This window comes from Podarcis filfolensis (genome assembly GCF_964270895.1).
Source record: "Podarcis filfolensis genome assembly, chromosome: 1".
Lineage (NCBI taxonomy): Eukaryota > Metazoa > Chordata > Lepidosauria > Squamata > Lacertidae > Podarcis > Podarcis filfolensis.
The window spans coordinates 12,625,093-12,645,341 of NC_139604.1; the positions used below are offsets into that span (position 1 = coordinate 12,625,093).

Consider the following 20,249-nt stretch of genomic DNA (forward strand, 5'->3'; position numbering starts at 1 on the left):
CGGCAAGGAAGCTTGAAATGTGGACCCATTTCCAATGTCCTTAAGAGATGCTTTGCCCACAACTGCAAATAAGCACATAAAAAAAAAATTGTCCAGTAGCACCTTAGAGACCAACTAAGTTTGTTCTGGCTATAAGCTTTCATGTGCATGCACACTTCTTCAGATACCAAGGTACCTCAGATACTTCAGGTATCTGAAGAAGTGTGCATGCACATGAAAGCTTATACCCAGAACAAACTTAGTTGGTCTCTAAGGTGCTACTGGACAATTTTTTATTTTGACTGCATCAGACCAACTCTGCTACCTACCTGAATCCACATTGAAAATAGTGAGCCTATTTATTAACTAGATGCTGCCTTCAAACTATGCAATTTTCACCATTTTATTATTCTGTTATATATATTAGATGATTCCCTGTGTAATTCCCTAAAGATAGGGGAATTATTTTTTAAACAGCAGGGCAAAATCTACTAGTTAGTGATAATTGAACTGACAAAAAATTATCACACAAAATGGAGTTAATGTGTCCCAGAAATCACCTATGTTGAAATCTATAATGTTTCAGGTTTTTAGCAGATAAAAATGTGACTGATAAGGGAAGTGATTTGTTATGTTCGGTTATGCGGTCACCCCCTTAAGGCAGTAGACATCCTTACCTCACACCTCCATGAAAAGTACCCAGATATTAGATACAGGCAATGACCGATTTACGTACATACAATATGTGCATTACTTTGCACACACAAAAATGGCCAGAAAAGGGGGCAGTACTGGCTTAGGCACGCTCTGCTGTTGTACAGAATGACCTAGAACGCAACCCCCACGCAAATCGAGGGTTGCCTGTACAGTGGTACCTCGGGTTACAGACGCTCCAGGTTACAGATGCTTCAGGTTACAGACTCCGCTAACCCAGAAATAGTACCTCGGGTTAGGAACTTTGCTTCAGGATGAGAACAGAAATGGCGCGGTGGCAGCGGGAGGCCCCATTAGCTAAAGTAGTACCTCAGGTTAAGAACAGTTTCAGGTTAAGAACGAACCTGCAGAATGAATTAAGTTCTTAACCGGAGGTAATACTGTACTTGCTTTGCAATTGGGAACAGCTGTTGACTGAGCAACAGTAGATAAAAGTGACAGGCTGGAAAATGTGGATGTGGATTAATGCTATAACACATGGGATGGATCTACACACAAGAAACAAAACTATAAAAAAGTCAGAAATTATATCGTTATAACAAAAGAAAAAAATGCTTTGTAAACATTGCTTAGATGATGATGATGATTATTATTATTAGCAGCTATCTGGTGCCATCTCTGGCAAAATTCCAGGGTTCTTGATAGCCCATACCTTTGGGACTCCCCCAGGAAGTACATATGGCCACAGCAATGATGACTTTTAAGCAAATTTTAATGCTACTTCTCCTAGCTTTTTAATTATGATTCCTGAGATTAACTTATTTTTAATTTACTGGCTTCTTATTGTTTGATATATAAGCCACCTTACAAAGATTATGCCACAAGAAGGCAGGATATACATATATTTACTTGATGCTGTAGAGGACAAAATTCTGAGTGAAAGCCCTCTTGAGCAGGACAGAAATATGATTAGGCTGAAATTATAATTTGACATCTGAATTGCTCCTGTTAAAAATGTTGCTCTGATAAAAAGTGCCTTCTGGATTATGCATCAGTGTTTTTAAGCTCCCCGTCTTTCAGCTTGTCTGTTTTCATGATGGTTGAATGCAAATAACTCAAAATCCTCTAATCCTAAATGAAGGAAGGTGAGATACTAATACACTTATTTTTGACAGAGTATCTGAATTTCTATAACTTGGATAATTTTGTTTTTAAACCACAGAGTTTACATATATTTGAATTAGTTAAAGGAACTGGAATAAAGCACATTGTGAGACGAAAGTTTTACATACATTGTATGTCTGACTGTTACAATCTTTCCCTCTGCACATTACCTTTCCATGGATCAGGGAATTCTGCAGCAAGAGATAAAAATATACCGTATTTTTCGCTCTATAACACGCACCTGACCATAACACGCACGTAGTTTTTAGAGGAGGAAAACAAGAAAAAAATATTCTAAACGAAACAGTGGATGTATGATTTTTGTGGTTCATGCTGTGGCCACAGACATGTGATCTGACGGTGAGTTTGGGGTAGCCCAATGCAAAAATCCTGAGGATCCATGTGGATCCGTGCTTTGTAACCACGTTTTAAGTGGGGAGGGAAGGGAAAGAACTCAAGGGACAAGGAGCACGCGTGGGGTGTGTGGAGAAGGATGCTGCTAATAATGCAGGAGAGGCTCCTCTCTGGCTTTGCTCCTTTAGAACAAGCAGGCTCTGCGTCTCTCCCTCCTCCCCGGCAAGGAAACCATGATAGTAACCACTCTGAGACAAATCAAGAAAAATTGCGACCAACACTCTCCCCCAACAAGCGCAGTGAGGTCAAAGCACACACACACACACGCAGAGAGAGAACTGGCCCTAAAGTCACAGGGGTGCTGGGGGAGTGAACGGGAAGCAAGAAAAGGAGAAGGAGCCCTCACACACAGAGAGACACACAGAGTGTCATTCTAAAGTCGCAGGGGCGCAGGGAGAGTGAACGGAAGCAAGAGAAGGAGAAGGAGCCCTCACACAGACACAGACACAGACACACAGAGTGTCAATTCTAAAGTCGCAGGGGCGCAGGGAGAGTGAACGGGAAGCAAGAGAAGGAGAAGGAGCCCTCTCTCACACACAGACACACAGAGTGTCAATTCTAAAGTCGCAGGGGCGCAGGGAGAGCGCAGGGGCGCAGGGAGAGTGAACGGGAAGCAAGAGAAGGAGAAGGAGCCCTCACACAGACACAGACACACAGAGTGTCAATTCTAAAGTCGCAGGGGCGCAGGGAGAGTGAACGGGAAGCAAGAGAAGGAGAAGGAGCCCTCTCTCACACACAGACACACAGAGTGTCAATTCTAAAGTCGCAGGGGCGCAGGGAGAGTGAACAGAAGCAAGAGAAGGAGAAGGAGCCCTCACACAGACACAGACACACAGAGTGTCAATTCTAAAGTCGCAGGGAGAGTGAACAGAAGCAAGAGAAGGAGCCCTCTCACACACACACAGACACACAGAGTGTCAATCCTAAAGTCGGAGGGAGAGCGCAGGGGCGCAGGGAGAGTGAACGGGAAGCAAGAGAAGGAGAAGGAGCCCTCACACACACACAGACACACAGAGTGTCAATTCTAAAGTCGTAGGGGCGCAGGGAGAGTGAACAGAAGCAAGAGAAGGAGCCCTCTCACACACACACAGACACACAGAGTGTCAATCCTAAAGTCGGAGGGAGAGCGCAGGGGCGCAGGGAGAGTGAACGGGAAGCAGGAGGAGGAGAACGATAGCTCAAGCACACACACACACACAGCCCCTACAGTGGCTAATCCAAAATCGGACAGCAAAAAACTGCAGGCAGGGACAGAGAGCATGGGGTTGTTTTAAAGCAGCCAACCCCGCTCTGCTTCTCTCCCTCCTCCCGGCTAGGCTGGCTGAAAAGCTTTGCTGCTACTTAGCAGCTCAGTGGGGAGGAGAGAGGAACATAGAGGACGGGGTTGTTTTAAAGCAGCCAACCCCGCTCTGCTTCTCTCCCTCCTCCCCGGCTCCGCTAGCTGACAGGAGCCGCTTACTGTTTCAAAGCGAGCCACGGACTGCTCACAACTGCAGCAGATTCCCCCGCCATCTGTAGGCATTCGCTCCATAACACGCACAGACATTTCCCCCTACTTTCTAGGAGGAAAAATCTGCGTGTTATGGAGCGAAAAATACGGTACTTCTGTCACTGTGTCCCACTAGTTTTGAGGGGTAGGCTTAAGAGCAAAAAGTATTTCTGAATGGCCAATGAAAGACCTGGAGTTGCCATATGTCCGGAATTTCCTGGACATAACCAGAATATCACAGTCAAAAGCAGTGTCTGGGGAAATCCGATGTCGGTAGTGTCATTTTTGCCGGTTTCCCTTAAAATAGCTTTAAAAATGTCCGATTTATTTGTGCTTTTGCAAAAAACAACAACCTCAAGAGCTTTGGGCAATTTTTTTAATTAAAAAAAATCTCAGCAAAAGAAAAGCTCTCTTTGCAGCAGCTTCTCTTCATTCTAAGGGATGTAAAGCAAAATTGGGGAAGAAATACAACAGTGCCACATTTTTCCAGAAACAGCACAATATTTATTTAAACATCTTTATATATTTATATATATATCTTTTCTGCATTGCAGATTTTGTTTCAATTTTATACACCTCTATTTACAATGATTTAAAATATTCTCTCTCTGGCAGGTATTTACAAGATCAACATTTCACATTTTAACAACAGTCAACAGCATTAACCAGATTCAGTAAGACAGTTAAGATAATGGCTTACATGCACCAATATAATGATCTTAAAACATGTCATCTGAGTTCTGTTAATACAAGCTATTCACAGGTTCCAGTTTAGGGTCCCCAACACCGTAAAGACTGCATTTATTACATACCCATTTTGATTAGCATTTCACCAGCACCAGATTCTGAACATTTTGGGTGTTATACCAACATGCAGGTTCATGCTGGTGGAACATTAACATAATTCAAGTCTTTCTGCCAAATAGATTTTGTTTACAGTAAGCAGGTAATTGCTGCCTAAGCTCCTTTTGCGAACGAGGTAAAACAGGTTACATAATGCCGAAAAAGTAAAAATCCTTCAAAAATCTTAGTTCAGAAGTAAACCTTTGTATGAGAGAAAATAAAGGCGGGGGGTGCTTTCGATAGCTAAACATTATACAACAGTTTTTAAAATGATTGCAATTCCTGCAGGATAATAAGATTCAAATGGTTAATGGTAAATTGGGTGTTCCTATTACAAACATTAAAAATTCAGCGACAACTCCTTTCGCAACTTGTTCAATAATAATAGAAGTCCCACCCCAATTGAGACTTCCATGAAACTGCTTTCCAAATAATAGCCAGAACAAAATTACTAATGCCCTTCCCACAAATTTCTACACTAATGGTGAGACATTGTAAAAAGTATTTTTACAAGAGAACAGTTCTCTCCCTCCCTCCCTCTCACATACACATGTTCAAACACTCATGACTATTTTTCATGAACTCCCACCCCACCCCTGAATGATCCTTAAATCAGCAGGTTAAAAAAGATACACACTCACATTCATTATAAATAAAATTTCAAGTCAAAGAGAAAGTTGGGTAAACTCAGTGAAACACAGTATTTTTTTACTTTCTCCAATTTCAAGTCCTGCTAAATTTTGTTTTATAAAGACTTGGAGTAATTGTTGAACTAGGAGGGCTGTTAACTATAGAAGTCCTTAGTGCCAGAAAAGGAAGAATATTGGTCCCATCTGAATTAAAGCACCAAAAAGTGTTCTACTGTCATTTTATCTGGTACCAACATATAATTCAATGTTTAATTACTTTAATTCTCCAACATCTAGCACATGAGATAACTGTTTTGAAGTCATCTTTTAAAACAAATGACAAAAGCAGAAATATACCAACATTCTACTGTGCTCACTAAAATAGATCTACCTTGCAAATTAAGTTATGAAAATGAAACAGCTTATTAACACAACTGACTTTGTTAAGAAATATGCAAAATGATAAACTATTCCTAAGCACTTTGTCTAACATTATTTTTGGAAAAGGCCAGTAGGCAGTTCTGAGAACTCTGCTTTAAAAGTTAGTCTACTGAAGACTGGACACATTTTTAACACAAATTCTTCAGGAATTTACAAAAACACACACAAAAAGTTGTACCCCCAACCCTGCACCCATCCTATATATTATATTTTCTACTTCTAAATATGACTACATAACCTATTGTGATTTATGCAATTCCAAGCCTCAGTCCTGATAACCACAAGGAATTTCAGTAAATATATATTTAAAATGGCTATTATCTACATAGTTTGCTCCTGCGTTTTTAAAAATTGTGATTCTGGAGTTAGCTTGGAATTTACAAATGATGAAAATGGCTAAACATACATACACAAACACCATGCTCTCTGGAATTCTTCAAGTTTGATGAATACATTCTGCTCCACCAAACCTAGGCATCCCCCCCCAAGCCCCAATTATTTTAGGGTAGAGCATTGATTACTCAATTTAATTGCTGCACATAAAGTTAAAATACTAAATAGAATTATAAACAGTGACTGCAATCCAACACCTGTAAAAATAATTCTGAGAGCCCAAGCAGAGTTTAGATTAGTTTGCTTCAAAACAGCACACGGTTGTAAAAGCTAAAGTTTCAAATGTGGCTTACTGAATGGCATCAGGTGGTGTCAGTTTTGAGTGTGGTATTTCTTAAGAGTTAGAAATTAAATACACAAGCACTTGAGTGATTCTAAATTATCTTTGGATCCCAAACAACAAAAAAGTAACAAGCTTCATATTAATAATCGCAGTAGGACAATCTAGACAATTTTCAAATCAGTAAGTGATCTAGTTCCATTGACTCAACAAGGTGCGAAGCACTGATCTTTCCTTGACGTCCATTAAATAAAAGAATGCTTTACTTTCTCTAGATTTATCTGTCTTAATATTTATCTGTATAAAACTAGATAAGATTTGTTAAAACTGTTGGGATGAAGCAGATTAACTGGGAATTAACCCAAGAAGAGGTTTGCAAAAATAAATTGAGCCTATGGGCATTAGTTTATTTAATGTATTTAATACTAGATAACGCATCAACTCAACAGTATTTGGCATGGATTGAATTTTCCCAGCTTACACTTTGAGTACTAAAGACAGTTTATAATTGCAGCGTTTTCCATCTTCCTGTCTAAACCTGTAAGATGTGAAGAAACAAAACATCTGAAATTATAATTTTATCAAAATATTAATTTTTTTAGGTTTGACCATTCTTTCAGTATGTTTTACAGTCTGTCTAATATCCTGAACTGTTTATTGTTGCTGTGTGTGTGTTCAGAAGGGGAAATCATCTTAGCTTAAAACCATGGCCAGAGGGGTAGCATTCCCCACCCTAAAATGAGTACTTTCAAACCTAATTTTAATCAACCGTAAAAAACCTTTTAACTTACAGGTAAACACTGATAAAAATGAAAAGGCAAACCTTAACTTTTTTTGGAGGCAAGAAAATATTACGGTTATATTTACATATTGCATACAAACAACTGAGGCAATCGATTGTCAACCCATGACAAATGTACCTATTTGCATACACTCAAACAATAAGGGGGTGACCAGTCCTTCAACCCTGCAATTCTACTGTTCACAAAATAGTGCAAATAAAATTGTTTGAAAACATTGTGATTTTCCTTACTTCGATGGCAAAATATATAAACTTGCCAAGCTTAAATCTAGGAAGAGAAACATGATAATTAGAGCATCTACTACATGTATCAGACACTAACTGAATTTGCAAAACCTACATTAATACATATCCACTGTGATACGAATTCATCACTTCCATATGGAACTTTAGTTTCACGCTGATAATCACTTTAAGAACTGAACCGAAGTCCTGTCCTTAAGTTGCACACTTCAGATGTACAATAATACACTTTCATTCTCAATATAGTGCTTAATGTTGTTTGATATTTAGCCACTGTTGCCTGCAGTATGAAACGATAGCTCCCTTACCCAATATTCAAACGTAACTAAAATAAGTCCGCTTGCAATTGTATGTTCACCTTTCCTCATGTATAAATCCTGGGCAAAATTAAAAGCAGGATATTATTTAATTGTGGGACTGTTCAGAAGTAACATTATTCCACCCTAGAGGTTTGCAAGTGAAAATTGTTGCATTGAACTGTGATCCTAACCTCTCCTGCTCACAGATTTTTCCTGCAAAATCTCACATGAACATCACATTTTCAACTAACACAAGTCCTGCTCATATTCCTCCACCAGGTACCTTCAGTTTAAACACAAGATGTGAAAGTGTAAAACCACACTCTAAAAAGCAGAAGCTGTGACAATAACAGTAATTACGGGGAAAGGGCTTTAAATGGAAATACTGTTTTTGTCACGAGTTATCAGGAAGTGACTTAAAATACGCTGAAAACAGCTCATAAGGCAAATGATAAATCAGAGTTCATTTGACAACTCTGGCCTTTCCACATCAATTCAATGCTGTATCATTTCAGTTCAATTCATTTCTTGAGAAAGCACAGTGGCTCAATGAAGACCTAGTATTTCTCTAGTTTCTTAAGATGATTAATATATTGGGAGCTCCCTTGGGGTCACAAGCTCTTGGCTCCTTCGCTGTGTCCTCCATCCTTTTCAACATTTTGCTAGCATAGTGTCTGTGTCAAGTTGAATGCTCACCCCAAGTCAAACTTTAAGCCAGCAACTGAAAGCTAATGTTTGACTCTCTGTATACTTTTGGTATTGTATTAATATTTCTAAAATACATTATAGATACTCAAAACACTCCCAAGAACTAGCGTGCCATCAAATCAGAAATAAACAAAAGTGGGTGTGATTTTAGCAGAAAGGATGAGGAGGAGAGTGTGCAAAAGTCAAGGTGCTAAGAGGAAAGGAACACACTTGGGCTAACTCCCAGCATCAAACATGGATTTAAAAAAAAAAATGGGTGGGGAGGGAAGAGATGTTATGTGTATATTGAGCCAGTACTTAAAATCCCTTAAGCACCAGACAGTGCAGGTTTTCAACAGAACTTTGGAACACCATAGCATGGAGCAGCAGATACACCAACAGACGCTCAAACAGCACCAACATGGACCCGTTAAAACGACTGCTTGATACCAGCAGGTGACACACAAACACACACCGTTAAGAAAAGACGCTCAGCAGCATTTATCTGTTACTATAAAGATCCTTGGGGGACAAGGAAAGCATACCACTTGAACCCACAATATGGGGAAAGTGCATATTAAAACAGGGATAGAATCTGAATTGCGTCAAAAGAGGACAATAAAGGGAATTTAAGAAGAAGAGCAGCAAGCAAGTATTAGATTCATGCCAGAAGGCACTAAAAACAAAAGAACCAAGTACAATATGTTTCTACTGCACAACAAAAAAAAGAACCAATTTGGGTTTCAGCAGCCTTATCTGAGACAACCTCTATCCCACACAAAAACATTATATATAATTTATTATTTTTTTTGTAATTTTAATGTGCTGAAGATACACAACATCTTTTGGTTTTCATTTTAATAAGCAATAAAGACTTATTGTTAAACGCATTCAAACTTGATAGCAGGACTACCACCCATTGGGATGCATAATACGCATTTCTGCACATGCCATTACAAATCAGAATAGGCTGGCACGTTCTTTCAAAACTCGTTTGAACATCTCACTTCCATGTCTTTCAGAAAGAAAAAGTACAAACAACCGATTTGGTCCTCAGCACACGTCAGCCAAGGGAAGGGGACAGGACGCTTTTTGGAACTCCAATTCCCATCAACCTCAGCCAACATAACCAATGATCAGGGACGATGGGGAAAATAGTCAAAAGCAGCTAACAAAGCTCAGGTCCCCCAGCCCTGCTTTACAATAATATAAATTTCCTCTCTTTTGACTAAGATTCCCCTTTTTGGCTTCATTTGTGTAGACTACATAGAGTGGGATCCTAAAAATGTACTCGAGATGTGCCTATGAGCTTGGTTTTTATTTTTAAATTTCCAGTTTAATTGCAACCAGAGCTATCCCCACCATGGCTATGATTCACAATTTTCTTTTAAAAGCTCCCTCCATTTCAAACATGGTTTAGCAGGCGGGATGGTGAGTTGTTGTTTACCAAACCCAAAGCCTAAGGAACTAGTCGTGCAGCTTTTTGGGACCTGGCTATAGTTTCTGCTATTTTTAAAAAAGGAAGTGTTTCTATAGAACAATAATTGAGAGTGGATCCCACCAGTATGCTAGAAAATTGAGATCAGGCCCCTTCACCAGTCTATGGAACATAAGCACTTTCTGAAGTACTGTACTGACTTCAGAGCCAAAAGAAGTCTAGCCGACACCTTACACACTGTTTAGTTATTACTTTGGATATTTATTAGTTGCATTTAATCACAAGTGAACCTTCCTGAGTTTCAATTAGACGGGATTGGATTCAAACTAATTTAGTTGAACTCAGGTCTCATGGAAATCAAGGTAATAACTTTGTCATTAAAAGTCCCACTGCTTTGAATGGGAACTAAGTGTAAATAACTTTCTCTAGATCCATCCCTTAGTATGTAATGGTTCAACATTAGTTTAGCTTCAGTAAGAACCCTTTACAGAACTGCTATAACTCTTACAGCAATTGTACAAAACAACATTGCTATTAGGTAGGCTAGGTCCTTTTGAAAAAGTGGAATTTTAAAGTTATGAGTCAGGGAAGCAAGAGAGCAGCAGAACTGGAAGTTGTCAATTATATTTAAAAAATTGTTTTCATTATTATTTAGCAGAGTAATGGCACTTTGTAGTTCTAAATATCATAGTCTTTATTCTCTCTAAAAATAACCTATTGTTTCTACTCCTCCCAACCTTCCTCTCCAATGTAATGAACCCAAAATGCCAGAGTTGGGAGACAGAACTTAACAGCTTTTTCTTAGATTAATAACCTGCACATTTCCAGATCAATGTACAAGGGATAAAAGGGCAAAATTCCCCCTTTTGCTGTTGATGTATACACAAGACTGTCCAAAACATGATGAATACTTTTCTTTAGAATAAGAAATGCAGTTTAAAGCAGCGATCTACAGCGTAAACGCCAAATATTGCCCACACACCAGTCACATGCATTCAAAATTAGTTTCAATTGTACGAGTTCCCAGATTATTAGAGGGAAGAGGGATCCACCTCTCCCCTTACATTAGCTAGATGAAATAGTCACAACTGCAATAGATTAATCAAAATATAGGCAGTGAGTTGTTACCCTTCTGGGAGATAGGACTGCCAAAAACGCCATTGTTTGGGCAAAGGTTTTAAGAGGATTCAGTCACCTATGTTTCCTGCAGCCATTGGCTCTGTTCCTGGCATATCTTTCTGGAGAACATTCTGTATTTACCGCAGATTTCCGAGTCTATTCTGTGACTAAATTTAGTCACACCACAGCAAGCAGCCTCTCTTCATCTGCAGTTTCTTGTTCATTTCAAAGAATATCAACTTACAAAAATAGCTTCTTTTAAAAGGAGCAGTGCTGAATAGCAATTTTGTGTAAGCCTGTGTGCTCCTTTTCTACTTCTCACTTGTTTTTGAACATAATTCATCTTTCAGGAAGTCCTGGCATATAGGCAAATCAACCCTGTGTCCTGGACGGGGAAGACATGTAACATGAAATATGGCTACAACGCCATTAAAAGTGCATTGTAACCTACACTGTCTACTTACAGCCCACTCTTTCTGAGGAGGCAACAACTTGAAAACGTGCATGTCTCAATTGCTGAACGTGAAGTGTTTGGGGAGGAAGAATAGAGGATGGTAGAGAGGGAGGACTGCTCTCGTTTCCATGACAAAGTGCATTCAGACAGCCACCAGGAGCAATGGCAGCGTTTCCCTCCCTCGGAATTGATTGCACTAACTCAGAGGTCCAAAGTCCTATTAGAATCTCTGAGGCACTCCTGGTTCTAAGAGACAAAAAGTCACAGTCCAGTAGTCTTTGCAGAACTGTAGATTGAGAAAGCTAACCCGTTTCTATTTCTCAAAAAAAGCCAAAGCTTCATTTTCATAGGGATCACATTCACCATTTCCTCCGATCTTCTCAAAACTCACAGTGTTGAAATGGGACTGATCAGCCTACAATGGATTGCACATCACCCAAGGAGAAAGGAAGGCATGGAAAAGGCATAAAGTACATCTTATACTTGCTTCACAACAACATTTAGGGAGGGCAAGGGCGGGGGGGATTGGAACATGAGGTTTTATTGCTGTTTCAGTACAAAATATAGTATGACATCTAAAATGAATTGAACAAGATCACAAAAGCCAGGATTTTCAGACTATAGGATGATGGTTGCTGTTGTTGCTCAACAAGGAATTGGGTAAAAGGGGAAAGTAGAGGAAGGACAACGAAGTTAAACCTGGGATATGAGTTGCATATTGAAACTAGGGGATCGGGACTGCTTGGTCAGAGGAGCTCCTGGCGAGATGACATCTTTGCCATTTCCAGCTTGGCCTAAGCGGTCCTCCTGTAGACTAATGGTCGAAAACCGATTGGTGTTGCCAGCTGCTAAGTTAGTAACACCCTCACCGCCAATACCAACTCCTGAACCCCCTTGACTGCCATTCACATAGTCAAATGATTTAGTGGAAGAAGCACTAGCAGTCCGAATCAGGCTCACACTATTGGCTTTTGGCACCACCTGCCCAGCAGGCAGGCTCAGGTGTTTCTTTGTAGGAGTCATTTCAATTGCATCTGTACTGAGGTCAATAGACTGGTTCAGGTACTGCTTACGGGCAGATTCTCGAGGGCTCTCCGTGGATTTGGTAGGTGTAGAAATCTCCTTATCCTTGGCTGAACGCCCACTCACTCCTTTCCTTAAGCTGCCCCTTTGAGATGTGGATGAAAGTTTGGCTCCAACTGGCTGGCTGCTCAGGGACGCCCCAGATGAAAATCCTTCATCAGCATCATTAAGATTCACAGATTCTTCTCTTCCATTGACACCCTCACCATCTAAAAAGCCAAAAGAAATCAGATTGAGAAACGAAACCATCATGGTACAAATTTTACAACATTTCTACGACTGCACCTAGAACATTTTTTCACAAATTTGTGTTTTATTCTGTGACTTAACTCTCCTAAGAAACATGGTTAGGATTGAAAACACAATATATTTTTTTCTGCCAAAGCCCAGAAGATCCATACAAGGCTGAAGTCTTAAAACACACTTACTCAGAGGGATTACTTCTGAGTAAACTTTATTAGAATTGTTCTGGGTGGCTACAATTTCCGACAAATTATGTTCCATTGATAATACTCTGCATTCTACTTACATTTTCAATGGTTATGGCCAAACTAGACATGCAGTGGGCATAATTGCATTTAACATGTTTATTTTCCCTTCTAAACAGCAGTTGTAAGGGGCCAATTGAGATTCAGACCAAGGCACACAGGAAGAGGGGAGTTTAATCCTTCCCTTCGCCATAGTCACGATGAAAATCACCCGAGGAAGCATCAGCTTTCAGTGGGAAGGGAGTTTCTTAGAAGGACAAAATAGACACAAGAAATACAATCACACATTTACCAGCACACCTAGTTAGGCCCTTAAACGCTACTACCAATACAATAGAGCACTTTTACCCAAGCTATCAACGTCCTTCATGTAATATTGCTGATCTTAGAATTGTTTCTTATAGCAATGACACTGTAGTGCTACTTCCAACACATAAGCATCTAAAAATGGAATGTGAAGATGAAGGTACATAACCAGCTTGGACAGGTACCAACACTTTGAGATACCCAGTGCAGCCTGGCAATAACTGCTCCCCCCCCCTCTCTCTCTCTCACTCTCTCTCGGCTAGTTATAAATTCATTCATTAGATATGATAGAGGAAGTCACTGGCTCCATACGTCAAGACTGAACTGAACAGATCCACACCTCCTAGACCATCGTGGGAGTCAGAACAAACCTATGCACTCAGTTCTGAAATTTTCAGCCATGTTCCTGGTACAATCAGTTCTTACGAGGTGGTCCAAGAGCTGCCTTGAACATTTTCAAGGTAACAGCTGTTCTAAGCAACTAGTAAACGTAGCTCCTGCCAGGACCCACAGCAACCCCACTGAAGATGAGGCAGCAAATGCCTCCAGGACTGGCAGGGCATACTGAAATACTGTCTCTTCCAGAGACATTGTACGGGAAAAGAGATTACTGTCCTTATAGGACTTATGTGTTGAAGGAATGTTTTGGTGTCATTAATATAAGAATGCATGCTATGTGTTTTGCTTTTGTGAATTTTAGTTAGGGTTTTTTTAAAAAATAAAATAAAATATAGCAAAGATTTAGGAAACAAAAGCAAAATGACACGGATTAGATGCTAACTGACCAGTTTATCCCCTGTGTTCATTCTTCCTGAAAGCAATATTATAGTTCCAGATGTGCGTGACTTAAGGTAGAATCTCACTATATTGTCATTTCTATGAAAGTGCCATTGTAAATACTTTTATGGGGCTACTGCTAAACACAGGGCTCGTACCTTTTCAAAGCAACTTGACTCGCTACATGATTTGCCTGTTGTGCCAACACTAACTGCTGGAAACATGAAACACTGGCATGAAACCTCCATTTGAGGCAATCCACATGGTGAGCAGTTTTCAACTGTCAGTGCTATAAGTGTGGAATTAGCGCCACATGGAAGCATCTCAAGCCTCATCTCCATCTAGGTGGGTAATAAGAAGAATTGCCACCTTTGGGAGCATTCCTGCATCATCCATACTGTAGTATCCTTCTGTAGCTGATGTTGTAGCTTCCACTAACTGGAAATCACTGCCCTAACTCAATTTTCATAATTATGCAACACTCCTCAGTTTTATCAAGTGGTTCCTAATATATCCTGTCTTTCATCTCTTCTCCTTGGTAAGATTACCATATTGGCAGATTTTTAAATCTAGTATTAAATTCAACGGTCAAGGAACACACAACATTTTACACACTGAAGGGGTATTTTCTGTTCTTTTCTAAGCAGAATTTATTCAACTCGTCTTTATAAATATTAACATAACATTGCCCTGCGAAACGCAACAAAATTAGAAAGCAGCCTGTCGCACATTTCCATACAATGCTTCCCATATATCAAAGAGGACATTTAAAGAAAACGAGTCACTCTGCACATGGTATTATTTACACATACAAATACAAAAGCCATTTAATACATACCTAGAACAGAACACCCTGAAAACAAAAGCACGCCTTTATCAGACGCAACATTTACATTCTTTGAGATCATCATGCAAAGCCAGATGACAGTGCATTTGGTTGAACAGCAGCAGCTGCCACCAACGCCACCTCTCTCAAGCCTTTCTTATTCTAATGGATATGGTGAAAGTTGCATGGAGAAGCTCCAGAACTACATGGCCAAAGTTCTCCATGAGTGCAACTGAAGTCTCGTGATAATTTTGCAATGTACTCAAAATTAAATGGTTTGAACCTGCAAGATGGCAGACCTGCAACAATAATTGAGGAATTAAGACCGTGAAGTATCCATTCCGCTGGGAGAAAAGAGTCAAGAGAGGCTCGGTGGCAGCTTTTGGGAGGCTACCACCATGCAGAGGCCCAAGCAGCTCAGCAGTGCTCAAGAGTGAAAAACAGACAAGACAACATGCAGGGGGGTACCTTTCAAGCCAGAACCCAGATACTCCAGTGAGGTTTCTGAGCAATTTGCTTAACTAAGTTACTATTCAATATCCACCCTCGTACTTCCTTTCTGGCCTCAATCAAAACAAGGAAGCCAAGGGAAATGCACAGCTTTCTTCTCCCACAGAAAATGAAAAACAAAAGTTATTTAACAAAGCCTAGATGGGCAGCAAAATGTTTGTCACAACGATAAAACAAAAAAATCAGAAGCATGTAGCGGGGGCCAGTTTTTGTCATACTGAAATATTTTTATTTTTGACTCCCCACACTATCACCTTCTGGCTTTTTTGTCCACTAACCAAAACCTGCTGTCAATATTACACCTTTCCATACAGACATTACTATTCCTCTTCTTGTTAACCTGCAGTACAGTGGTACCTCGGTTTTCAAACGTAATCTGTTCCAGAAGATCGTTTGAGTTCTGAAACATTCAAAAACCGGAAACTCAATAGCCGACAGCTAGGCCTCAGGATCTTGTGCTCAGCAGAAGGTTCATGGCATATTCAACTTCCGAAGCATTTGCTTCCAGGTTTACGGTGTTCAAAAACCGAAATGGAGATGTTTGAAAACCAAGGTACCACTGTATATGAAAACTGACATAGCTTTAGTTCACAGAAACCCAAGTCTTCCACCTACAATTCTTTGTAATTAAAAACGTGGAATATTAGAAATTAGCATAGCCAAGAAACAGTATTTACTAGTTGTACTTTTTGCAAGACCAGCATCACCAATAAAAACTACAAAAATGAAAACTCACATTACAAACAGGATTTATTTATTTTTTACCCAAGCCCAAACCTGCATCACACTTTTCACCCCAGAACATCACTGCAAAAACAGCTTTGCTCAGCCTGAAGAAAAAGTCAACCTCAAGTTTTCTCTGCTTGGAGCCATGCTCCCATATTCTTCCCTCCATTTGCCATTAACCGTGATAGGGTGATGCACACTCCAAATAAAAAGTCACGTGGTATAACACTGAAGGTCTTTAAAAATAAGACGTGTTTTTTTAAAAATGTGAGTGCCACATACTTAGCGACCATTTTTCAAAAGAAGATACTCAGCATGTGAGGATTTCTCAGCATCCTTCTGGCCATGCACATGCAATGTTTTAGTTAGTACAACGGAAAAAAAACAGACCAGTTGGGACAAATGGAGAAAGGTTGAGGCTCTTATTTACTGAGCATGCTCAAACTCATTCTGCACCATGAGCTAATTCTAAAATTGCTTAACACTTCTATAATTTTCTACTGATGCCTAAGGCTTGCCTCTCCTTTACATTTGATGCAACAAAACATTAACTCTAGAAGCATTTTGAATGTTAACCTTCCTTACGGCAACTGCAACGCATGTGCAGTACATAGCCTGCAAGTACAATGTCACAAAAGATATGACTTGAGTCATCAGCCATGCCAAAAAGGCTGCACCAGATATAGAAAGGGGTCTTCACAGAAACAGGTTCACTGGACCTGAGGAATAGCAAAATATATTCATATAACTGTACAGCAAATTAAGGATCCCTCCATCAGGACCAAAGGGACTGTAGACTGATCATATCAACTACATAAAAAGAGAACCTCTTCCTTCAAGAGGACAAGATAATATTTTGTCTAAATAAAAAGGCACTAATGGCCTGAAGGATACCACTGTATTAGGCTATGTTTTTCACAAAGATTAGGCTGCACCTACCAGGACAACCTGGTATGAGACACAATCTCATAACTAGAATTTAATTCAGTTTTAGGACACAGATGGTCACTCACACAGTTCTCATGACCAGAAGATTAAAACAATCAAGCAAATTGGAAACACAGCAAGTGAAGTGTTATGCAAAAGATGCTTGACGAGGAAAAAAAACTTTAGAAATTTGTTTAATTAAATATTTTCTTAACTGAAATCGGGGTAAAATAAAAACTGCATACCCTAAATGGATTCCAGATTTACAAAATGATTTTGGCCTGTTTACTTGGTGCATTCACTTATTCTGATTATTCTGATTAGTATTATTGAGTTAACATGCTCAGTAACAGGGTGTTTCCAAGCAATCCCAAAGTTATCGTGTGTGGCGCTTTGCCTTATTTTAGCCATGCCAAGCTAAGTGTCACAAAGAGGTTTGAGCTGCATAGTACTAGAAAAGTTAGTTCCAAACCTGGTGCTAAGCATAAAAGGGATATGTGTGTTAGAAGCGGAAGAGAATACACCTTGGGATAGTGGAAACACACTCCAGAATGAAAAGGATTTCTGCTTGGGGATAAGGAGCAAGGATCCTTCTCCAGCAACTGCCTTACTGACTTCTGCCTCATCTCTGTCCTACCCTCTGTTGTGGCTGCTGCCAGGTTGGGCTCCGGTGAGCCATGCTCAGGGGTCCTGAGCACCAGCACGTCCCCCTCTTGCTTGCGTTTGATCCCTAGGTCTGTGGAGCCGTGTAGGATCGGAGATCCGGGAATGCTCAAGTCAGCATCGCTTGAGAAGTCAAAGCCATCTGGGATTCAACATATAATATTTTAGTGCTTTTCTACTCTTTCCCTAAACATTCCACCCCAGGCAGGGAAAGGAAGGTTTTGCATAGACATGGAACACAACAATAATGCTATCTGCACTTTACTAGGCAGAGAGCAGCTGGACACCATATAAGTAGACGTGCTGTAGACAAAGAGACCAGCATACAACATATCAATGATAAGGACACACATGACCAAGGATTTGCGAAATGGTAATACTGGTTTTAGGGTCAGGAAACCAGAATAGAAAGAAACACCAGAGTATCAGCAGAAGGAAGCTTAATGGAGAGAAGAATTCCATTTTTAAAGTTTGCCTATTATGCTTTTCTACTCTAATATATGTAGCAATAAAAGCATTAAAAGTAATGTAATTCAAAAATAAACACAATTCTAAAATAAACATAATGCCCTGCCTGCATGAAAAGTAATTATAATAGATATTTTTTAAATTTCAACTTCATGTTTGTTTTAGAACCAGTCTTAATTAGAAAGCTGCTCATCATTAAAAATAATGAGAAAAGTCCAAAATTGGCTAAACACACAAACTGACATTCACCAATAAGGTGTTTGTTTTGTTTTTTTCAAATTTAGGGCCTGAAAATATAGTTCTGGGGACAGTACATATTATGTAAACTTGGTGAAAGTTCTATCTAAGCTTCTTAGTATTTCTTAAATGCCAGTCATAAATTTTGTCAGTGAAAACCATATTAGTTTTATAGTTACGAATCCTCTCAGTCCAAGCTGTATTATTATTTTGACATTGCTTCCCTTTTTTCAAAGTTGTTTACATTCCAAAACTGCACTCCTGGTTTTTGAAACATTCAAAATTCCTAATTTTCAGAGATACTATGTGGCTGCATACTACAAACTGCAAATGAGCATATTTTCAAGCCACAGGAGTATGTTTTAAGACAGTTTTAGATATATGATCCAACTAACAAAATATAGAAAAGGATGTCAGAACTTCATTATGTTCTAGCCCCGCAAAAACAAACAATCTGTACCATAGGATACCACTTAAATCACTTACAACCCTTCTAGGTTCCCCAGAACATAAAGTAAGGATACTGACCTCCTTACAGGATATCATGATTACATGTTTACACATGCAGTGGACAGAAATTGATCACAACTATGTATACTGCAGAAACCAATGTTAACATTCACGCTCAGAGACCAGTTTGTAGCAATGGAGGTGAATAATGCTATGCTACATTAATAGCTTAACACCGTAAAGAATTACCTTCTCTTCTCCAGCGATGTCGGCGGATTGAAGCTGTTGTAATGGCAGTCCGAGAAATCCTCGGCACAGTTGGAGTAACCTCCACCTTCAACACCTTCTGTCCTCCTTGCGATGCATCAGGAGCATCAAAGGGCAACGAATTCTTCATAGCATTTGCAACCTACGGCAACAGTAAAACGCTGTACAAATTTGCTCTTAACAAGTGGATTAACACCCAAAAAAAACCCCGAGAACAAATTGGAAAAGGAGCCAAGAGCATTATATAAATTTAACTTGCAATCATAGGACACTCAAATCTATTTCTTAAATAAGAGAAAACCACAGAAGGAAGACCGTTCTAAAAGAAAAGAAAATTCCGTAATAAAGTAGTTTAGGAGAAACCTGACAAATGTTTGAAATGAGGATGGCATTACTCCAATTATTATTATTACTAGTATTATTAAATGAGACAAATCAATCGAGAACTGCACAAGTTACTTTTCTGTTGGGCTCATTGTTTAGTCAGAAACAAAAGCTGAATTCAAATACAAATCCACCTACAAGTTTTATAGCATAGCTGGTCTCAGAAACAGGCCAGCAGTAGGTTAAATTTTTCAGTTAAATTTTCAATCTAGCAGTGCATTTAGTCATCCCCTAAATGAAATCATGGTTCCAATAATTCACCAGGTAAGAGGCATTATGGTGTTCAGAAACATGCAATTAAATGTTCCAGCCAATAACATTTCATCAAATGAGCTATGTAATCAAATCTACTCAAAAGATGAAAATTGCATTTCTTTTCTGCCTATAAATGAACCCACAGTACTCCTCTGCAAAATGGTTAGTACTTAAATGCTATAAAACATACGCACACATTTATTTGAGTTAGTTTTTAGACTGCTGCATGAGTATCAGACTTCAATATTACTACATTTACCTTTTAGGAAGTACATCCTGAACTGGCTCTCTGCCTCTAATCTTTACAGAAATCAGCAACAAACAGCCCTGGCTCAAATCTGTTGCCCCATGGCCCAATTCTCTGTGAATGTCATTTGTCTGAAGGCAGCCCTGTATAGGGGAGTTTTTAATGTTGGGTGTCTTACTGTGTTTTAATTTGTCAGAAGTTGCCCAGAGTGGCTGGGGCAACCCAGTCAGATGGGTAGTATATAAAGAAATTGTTGTTGCTGTTGTTATGTTCTTTTTCTACATTCACAGACAATGGTGCAGGTCTC

The 20,249-nt window shown here is 39.5% G+C and overlaps 1 protein-coding gene across 2 annotated transcripts in view; it reads right to left on the reverse strand.

Moving 5' to 3' along the window:
• Positions 1–4,181: 4,181 nt before the first annotated feature.
• The window catches only part of HYCC2 (hyccin PI4KA lipid kinase complex subunit 2), a 48,338-nt gene continuing 32,270 nt past the window's right edge, over positions 4,182–20,249 (reverse strand). The window contains exons 12-14 of one of the 2 annotated variants that reach the window (XM_083629763.1): positions 19,039–19,198; positions 17,609–17,776; positions 4,182–12,620 (exon numbers count right to left, since the gene is read on the reverse strand). In XM_083629763.1, the coding sequence (XP_083485889.1) occupies positions 12,022–12,620; positions 17,609–17,776; positions 19,039–19,198 (927 nt within the window). In that variant the 3' untranslated portion in view covers positions 4,182–12,021. The remainder of the gene's footprint in view (positions 12,621–17,608; positions 17,777–19,038; positions 19,199–20,249) is intronic. The other variant, XM_083629764.1, reaches the window with a different exon arrangement.